The 9,157-nt window shown below is 42.1% G+C and overlaps 1 protein-coding gene across 2 annotated transcripts in view; it reads left to right on the plus strand.

Annotated features, from left to right (window-relative positions):
* The first annotated feature begins 1,807 nt into the window (after positions 1–1,807).
* The window catches only part of zfpm1 (zinc finger protein, FOG family member 1), a 135,550-nt gene continuing 128,200 nt past the window's right edge, over positions 1,808–9,157 (plus strand). For both annotated transcript variants that reach the window (XM_030426568.1, XM_030426569.1), the window contains exon 1: positions 1,808–2,393. In XM_030426568.1, the coding sequence (XP_030282428.1) occupies positions 2,354–2,393 (40 nt within the window). In that variant the 5' untranslated portion in view covers positions 1,808–2,353. The remainder of the gene's footprint in view (positions 2,394–9,157) is intronic.

The raw sequence follows: 9,157 nt of genomic DNA on the forward strand, positions 1-9,157 counted from the left end.
TTTTGAAAGGTAACCAGATGCTGTTTGTTATTTTAGCGCTTGACTTCCTGTCTGCTCGGTGCTAAATTCAGCTGAATTGCTGCGTCGTGCTCCGGCATCCGCCAGATATGTCCTGCGTATCTGTGCCGGAGCTGGGACGGAGCAGACACACAGCGCAGCGGACCTGGTGGAGATTGACACATTGACTGAAGTGAAACGTATCTCCGCTGGCGTGACGGAGACGCAACGCAGCGGAGACGTATCTAGTGGAAATTGGCTGTAATTGCCAATTTCTACATAATGTTGCTTTAATATTCCTAATTATGTTTCATTCATCACCTGAAATTAAGAACAGCTGTATTTTTGTTACCTTAGAATGACCCCTTTGTGCCAACAGAGGAAGTGGGGACTATTCCATGTCCACTACTTACACCACAGTGTTTCTACAGTAGGCCAGAACAGACAAACTAAACACTGGCTTTGGAGGTGGCCTTTCATGTTTCTTTCGCTTTAATATTGCAACTGTAAGGTAAGTTAGGGGGGGGTATTTTGGTGGTTGCAACAAGCAACCTCACCGCTAGATAACACTAACTCCTACCTTATGGACCTATTGTCATTAACAGGAACAACAACAAGACAAATCTTCTCCCAGCCTCAAAAATTGCAATCCAAAGTAAATGGCATGTCTCCATGCTACTGCATTCCAGGGTATAATGAATGTGACGTGTTTCTCAGCTCTCCACACTCAAAGCTTTTTCTGAGGTCCCCTGTGATTTGAAAGATGGCCACTAGGTGGCACAAGTGAATTTGGCTTGTAAGAAGCCACCTCCAGCTCCCTTTCTGTGATCGTGTTGAAAGGCAGTATATTTGTGAAAACAAGTGTGTGACCCAGGGGTTGTAAGTTCAAATCCCTAGATGGAATGGTATTAACAAGTGGCTAGGGTTTATCTGATGTGCAGTTCAATGACTCGTTGCACATTTTGTTTTGAGTGGTATAGCGATGTTAGTATATGTGTTGTTTCAGTGAGAAGTTGTGGGTGTATACAAACCTTTAAACACACATAAAATTTCTGGAAACTAATAGTAAAACCTGTCATTCTTAAATAGGTACTATTTATACATTTCCCAACAAATGTAATGTGTCTTTGCAATATACAAATAAAGATATTCAAAAGCTTAACCAGTATCATGACAGGATCCAAGATGAAACAGTGGGAACACTCAACCCTTAAATGTCCCCTCAGCTGCTGGTAATAGTCTAGTGTTTCATGGATAAATCCATTCATATGTGTGTCCCCAAACCTTCCACATGCCTATATCGTGGTTTAAAACTGCTTTTGTTTATTGTACAGTAGATATCTTTTGTAAGGTGATGTCTTAAATCTGAGAAAAAGAACAAATGACACACTTGATACGTATGGAATTCACTGCATGATATTGAGTTAATTGTGGTGACAGACTGCTCAGGAAAAATCATCAATTGGACAAAGGTCAAATATTTTGAGAATTTCATGAGGACCTCGGAAGTTCCTTAGCCTCCCATTAGCAGACTAGCAGATGTAATGTAGAACATGTAAAAGTTTACAACATTGGTACAAACAAAAAAAGAAAATGCTCGAAAATGTATTATTGATTTATACATGTTTTTATATAGCCTCTTTGTAGTTATTAAATAATCACACAGTTGAAATGTGAAGGCTATTTTCTTTTCTTTTTCTTTATTTCTTTAAAAAAAAAAAAATGCTCTCTTTACATGGGAGACGGGTGAACCAATAGAAGACGAGTGCGGTTCCATACGTCAGACGTAAGGGGCGTTCCGTAGGCGCGTTGTCTCCTCAGTAGTAAGCAGAGTTGACTGTAGCGCTCGAGCTCCACTGAAAGTGTCTGGCTCCCCGCTACAGAGGCAGCGCGAGCGGACAAGGGGGCGGACCGGCGAAAGGAAACTTGACAGAAAATAATAGCTGTCACTCCGCTGACCTCCATACAGTTGCTAATAGTTTCCAGTGTTAGTATTTCTGAGGACAGGCAACTGTGCTCTCTGAAGACGCGCTAGCGGCTGTGGTGGAGGCGCGCCCAGCGTAGGAATAACGTTAGCAGGCAAACGGAGAGAAAGGTGAGGTCAAGGCACCTTTGGGAAGAACAGACGGAGGGCAGTATCAAGTCAGCGCGCTCAGCTACAGGTAGCTCTGCGTTAGCTGTCGTGGCAGAAGATATCAAAGTACAGGCGGGTCATGCGGATCTCTCCGGTCGCTGATCGGAGCGCAGCGTCGCAGCAGTAAACGGTGTGGAGAGAGAAAAGAAGAGGAAAGCAGAAGAACCAGACCGCTTCTATCACTCCGTCCAAGCGGGCTCCCGGTCACAGGGAAGAGCAGCCATGTCCCGGAGAAAGCAGAGCAAACCCCGGCAGATAAAGCGTAAGTAGTGCACTGCTGGATCACTTGATGTTGTGTGTTGTCAGTAGTGTGGGAAGCCACGCGCGCTCTGGGAAGACGCCGCATGTTGTGTGCGGCGCCTGTCTGAACTCACAGTCCCTGAGAAGTTAACAAGGAGAACACAAGCCAACTGTAATGCCCGCCTGTCTCGGCAGTAGTTTTATGGCACCATTTTATGGGCAAATATCACCTAAAACACAACCTAGACTTTAAATAGGCTACTTTGAGTTCAGCTACAATATATTCTCAGACAGTGTGAGTGATGTAGTCTGCACTATTTCTTTTGTAAATTACTGAAGTGCCACTTTGGCAGCCTCGCTATCTAGACTGTGTAAGAATATGAAAAAGTTTTATTTTATTAGCCTGTAAAGAAAGCTTTGTCCATTGGCAGCTAAACTGTAGCCGTGGCTTCCTGTTTAATTCTGTTGTGGAGACGTCAGTGTTCTCTGAAAAAGCCGATGTGAACAGAGATAAAGCAGCGATCCGATGTGAGCTCAGATAAAGATTAAAATTGGATCTTTTTTTATTTGTTTTCTGTCTGAGGCAGCTCCGAGGCCGCCGTTGCATTTTCCCCCTGGCTTTTCACTTCTCTTTTCCAGAGATGGGGCGTCAGATAGGACGCCTTGCTGATCTCTCTGGCTGATAGCTGCTTACAATTGGATCTTTTTTTCATCTATCCTTTTAACTCAATAATGCATCTTAGGTCCGCTTGAAGGGCCCTTTTCTTGGTCTGGCGCTTGGCTGGTCTCCGTGCTTGACGAGTTCTTCCTGTTTATAAAACGTGTGAGGTTTATCACTGGTGACTGATGTTCAAAGTTGATACAAAAGCATATTAATGATGTTGTCATCAACTCCTGCTTGTGCTTTGTGAGACTAAAGGGGAGGGCCTTTGCAGTCTGAGCTGTTGAAGAGTCTCAGTCTATAATGTCATTAAACTGGAGATGAAAGATTAAAGAAAAAGTGCATGCGTTTGTTTTGAGGCTATAGCTGGAATGGAAACAATGACATCAGCAGAATAGTTTGTTTGGTAAGTTATCACATTGTGCAAATAATAATATCTTGTCATCAGTGATTGTGTCCACATGTTCCAAGAAACATGGTGTCTTAAAGCAACATTTTGGAGTTAAGGCTGTATTGTATACAATTACACAGTTTCACACAATAATAATGATAATAATGATAATGATAATTGCATCTATCTATCTATCTATCTATCTATCTATCTATCTATCTATCTATCTATCTATCTATCTATCGATTTATCGATCTTAGACATTTCTAAATAAAACAACCCAATTTAAGTGGCTCTGATAACATCAGATAATTTTTTACTGCAATGTGTGATATTAGGAATATGCATCTAATGGCAGTGATCTCCTTAATTTCATGGTCTAATGCAATTGTTAAGGTCAAGAGGTCAAAGGGAGCAAAGAGCGTGACACTAAGTTGGTCACAAGTGAATCAATGCTAAAAAGGCCTGAACAATACATTTTTTATTGCATTAAAAAATGTATCACATTTTGAAACACTTAAAAGTTTTTTAAGTTATAGGAGGTGAAAGGATTCAGTCAGTCGGCAGCTAAAGTTGCTCTCACCACCCCAACATTTACTCAAAACCGAATTCTGTTGCAGACACTACAACATATATCTCCTGGTTGTTTTCTGCTTACTGTGATGCCTGTGCACTGGTGTCTGTACTATAATTGCTTGGCCAAAGATGGATTCAATTGAAGAAGAAACGTTACTACATGTAACAGGAGTATTAGCTTTGCCCTTCTGCTGCTCAAAAACTGCTCTAGCTCTCCCTAAATGATCCTCATTTCAATAAAAGGCAGATGGCTAGCAAGTGGACTAGCTTAGTATTTGTTGAGTGTAAGTGGTGGACAGCTTTCACACACATGATATTGTTGTCACCCTTAAAACTCTATTTTGTACCTCCAGGGTCCAAAATTGTAAGGCTATTTCTTGTCAGTCTGTGAAGGTAATAGCATAAGCAGCTAAAGCACATAACTGTCAAAAAGCAAACCATTTAGTTGTTGCTGCTAGATGAAAATATCCCTTTTCAACATGATGATCATTGAACATTATTGAATAGCCTAATGTTTGTATGATATAAAAGATTAAAGGTGCAATATGTAACAGAACATGTTTAAAAGCTAAACTTAAACTAAAATCCACAGAATGTGAAGAATTAACAGTTTTGATGACATGAGGTCATTAGCATGCTAACCAGCTTGCCCTGGCCCGTCCTAATGTAGCATTGTAAGCACCAACACCGCCCGGATGCTCCAAGCTCAGTGTTGTACAGAACTCTAACTGCACGGCTAACTGAGCTAACTCGCTAACGGTAAAAAAGGAAAACAGCTATTTTTTATGTTGGAGTGTTGAGGATGATTAAGCAGTCTTATAGCATGAGGAAATAAGCCTGAAGTCTGGTGGTATGGCAGCAGATACTTCCGTATGTTTTGCCAGATAGCAGCAGACTTTCTTCCATAGGTTGCCCCTGCTAGCATTGAACTGATTGATCTATTGTGATTGAGCATATCCACAGGGCTGACATAATGGATTTCTCTTGCCACTGCAAGTAGTCCACATAGTCTGTCACTTCCTGTTTTTTCCTATGTTTCCATAGAGAGGCCTATCAGCTGTGAACTCCAAGCAGGAACCTACAGTAAAGCCTGGAGATGTATTCCAGACCCTGAGGCTGATAAACCCAGACTAGAATTGGCATGTATGAGAGAGTGAGACAGTGAGAGGAAGAGTGTGTGTGTGTGTGTGTGTGTACATGTGTGTGTCTCAGGGGTGTCATGGCCGTCTTTATCAGTGCTTCTGGTCCACTATGCTTCCCTGTGCACCAGGCCCCGGTTGTGGTCGAGGCCAGCCAGGCTCTCAGCCCCGTGACTCTCTTGTGATTTGGCAGACATTTTGATAGGAAAGAGTGAGGAGTGATAAGGACTTTGTTCAGCTGGAGTGTGCAGGGGATTCAGCAGAGATGGGGCTGCTAGTGTTACCACCACCACTACTATTATTACTGCTAAGGCAGTGTGTCCACTATGTTGTTTTGAGCATGCTTCTCACTGTTACTGATATAACCAATTCCAGCCAGGTCACGGTTGTTGGTTTGAGTTTCATTATTATTGAAAACACTGTTTGCATTCGTTCTGATCTATAGCAGCCAGGTGTTTTGTGGAAGTACTTTTGATTCCACACCACAGTTGGAACAATCATGGATAAAATAACATAGATGTGCTGTGGAGAGTAAAGCTTCAGTTGTGCTTAGGCAGAGATGCTCCTAATCATCTTTGTAAACCTACACAGTGGGTTTTATCGGCAATGATGCTTAACACCTAAATCTTGATAATGTTTTGTTCAAAACTGAGCATCAGGCAAGCTGATTGAGGCAAAGGAGTTCAGAATCTGTACAAGAATAATAATCTCACAGAGGTTTCTCAACAGTTGCTTTCATGCAGCCTGGAGAAGCACGTTTTGGCCTTAACTATTAACTACTATTAATCATTACCAGTCAACAGGAGTTTGTTTTACAATGTATGGTATGATTAGCCTGTGTGTGCCGGCCCTGAATTAATTTGAACAAATCATATTCATTATAGTCATTCCAACTTCATTTTTCTAGAGTGAAGGCTACAGGTGCTTGCTGCAAGTTTAGCAAACCTCCATAGTCAAAGTAAACAAGTGACAAAAGCTGGGTATTTACCAAAATATGTCTGAACCTTGGGTATCAGTAACTGCCATGTAGTAAGGGAAGATCTGAATGTGTCGCCAAACTGTTGACTTTTTCTATTATAAGATCCTGTCTTTGTAGTGTGTAGCTCTACAGGAGGCCAGCTTTTCTCCCTGATTCACCGACCTGAAGTAAGTTATGAAAAACCACCAGAAAAGCAACACTTGACAACAACACCGCTCCTACTCCTTCTCACACACACACACACACACACACACACACACACACACACACACACACACACACACTACCTACCTAACAGAGCGGTACATTAAGACAACCTGGCATGGATATCTTTTACAATTTTTCACCAACAACAATGGATTAAGTCCAGGGCTTTCTGGAGGCCCATAGTTGAAGAGGAAAAGTGGCTGTTTGTGTAGCAGATAGATATTTGTCTGTGTCTCTTTGTGCGTCATCCTCCCCAACGGTTGGTGATCTTTCAGCCTGATAAGACTTCTCTCCTTGATGGAGAGATAAGAGGCAGGCAGGCAGCCCATTGAGGCTGGATCCCTGGGCTTATATTTTGGCGATTGAGATGGGAGACGGGATAAAATGTGGTGGCGATCGCTGCTGCCGATATTGCAGAAAGTAAAAAGAGAGGGAGAGAAAGATGGGACTTTAGGGAGATGGAAGGAGAGAAGGAGGATGGAGGGCACATTGTAATTACATCTGACTGTTGCATGCCATTTTTACAGCATTGTTGTGTTGTTGTCATTGGTTTTGTTTGCGATCGACTGGAGGTGGATCTTTAGATAATTAAAGGAACAGAAAAGGAGAGGGAGAGTGGGGAAAAAGTGCGATGATAAGAGGGAGGAGAAGAGGTGGTGTGGAGTTAGATAGTGGGAAGAAAGAGATAGAGAAGGAGTGAAAAGTGTGTGGAATACTTAGCTGGTAGATGAATGTGTTGTGGTGTGTTTTTAATGGCAGCCCAGCCAGCTCTGCTGCTCCCCCACCCCTCTCTGAAAGATGTTTGGAGCTGATAAGGAGGCCTGCTGATGGTAGATAGATAACACCCTGCAGATTCACATTGCTGATTGTGTGTGTGTGTGTGTGTGTGTGTGTGTGTGTGTGTGTGTGTGTGTGAGAAAGCTTCCTATGACATCAGTGCTATAGCTCAGAGGTCAGCATGAATAATATGCTGCCTCCCACAGCTTAAAGCAAACCAGGACGCCTGCAGAGGCCAAACAAGGAAATCACCATGCTGGCCTCCTACTCCTTCAGTCTTTTCTTTTTTTCCCTTCATTAAACAGCGTTTAAACTTCTTTTAAAGCTCAAATGAGAGGTGTTTTAAGAATTTTAAGACAGGTTCCAGTTGAGTGTTGCAGCTGTGTAAAATGTGTCTGTTGTTCTTTTATCAGTAGCCTGACAAGGCATGGGTCATGTGATTGTTATATGGGCGCACAGTTGAGAGATTAATTCATTCTTTGTGAGCCACAGTGAAATAAAAACACAAGCATGTCTCAATTCCAAGCACACACATTCACACACACACACACACACACACACACACACACACACGAACACACACACACACACACACATACACACACACACACACACACACACAAACCCAGAAGACTCATGCAGCGCCTTGGTGGCTTTCCCTTGTGTGTTTTTTCTCCTTCTTTGTTCTGCTTTTAGCTTGATGTGAACTTTCGATAAGCCGCGGGGCCTGATCTCCGGTGCAGATAGAGATCGCCAAGTGTGATTAGAGTTGTTATCAGGCTGCAGCAGGCAGGAGCCGAGGCTCCACAGCAATAACAACAGGCCCAGGCAGGAGCAGCCGGGGTCCGGACCCTGGCAATCAGTTCCAGCCCTAATGGGATTAATGTTGTTGTATAATTAGATGATAGGTGTGAATGCATTTCTTTTCTCCCTCAGTCTTTTCTCACTCATTCAAGCACACCCCCTCCGTCTTTCCAACCCTCGTGTCTCCCTCTTTCTCTCCTCCCTAACAAGCATTGTCATTGATTAATTTAATTAAAATTAATACCACGTATTACTCATTCTAGATTCTGTATAAGATAGCACAGACATGTTGGGAAATTTTGGTGTTCATCGATAATTATCTCCAGGGTGATTTTTCTTTTTCATATTTAAACATTCTTTCCATTTAAGGCGTAAAACTTGAAGAGCATACAGTAAGCATGAGGGGAAGAAAAAGAGGAAAGTAACAGCATCAGCAGGATGACTCGCATTGGGTTGATTCTGCTTACAGATATTAAACTAGCTATAGATGGTGACTGATTGTATATCAGACGCCAACGTTTCTCATGCTCACCATGAGATGACTTGGTGTAAGCGCTGCGTATTATTGCAATCAGTCATACCAGCATATGCATGCACATACATTTTCTGCAAAGGGGCGTGGACAAAATGCAGAGATGAGTAAAAAACTAAACATGAAATGAGGATTTTCAGTGGCAAAACATCCTGTTCAAGCTGTTTTTTGGAAGTTGAAGAAGCTGAAAATCCCCTTTCCTCAGTATTTTTGTTATGTGATGTCCACATCATTGAACTTGACTTCTTCTTAAAAGAATACTTCTTGAAAAGCAGACATTTTTAATCCTATGTGATTGTTTTCTGATCAATACCAAATTTACATTGAACTTAGAATGTATATGCATGTTTGTTTTTATGTTGTTGGGTTAGGGTTAGGGTTAAAATCTGTCAGCAAGATTTCACAAAAACTCTTGAAAGAACTTCTGCAAAACTTGATTGAATGTGGCCCAGAATAGACCCCGTTGGCTTTTTGTCCATACCTGGATAAATGGATCCACTGGCTTTAACATTGTGAAACAGGGCATTTTTCCACATTTCCTTACTTCCTCAGAGATTGATGCACTGATCTTGATGAAACAAATCCAGTGTAATTAAGTGGCTGGTATATATGAGTGAGTTCAAAGGGGACTGTTAAGTAAATGCCTGTTCAACCCATTCATATTAAAGACAAAAGCCAGATTTTCGTGGGTGAATTTTTTGTCCAGTATGAAAGGGCGAC

This window comes from Sparus aurata, chromosome 8 (genome assembly GCF_900880675.1).
Source record: "Sparus aurata chromosome 8, fSpaAur1.1, whole genome shotgun sequence".
NCBI lineage: Eukaryota > Metazoa > Chordata > Actinopteri > Spariformes > Sparidae > Sparus > Sparus aurata.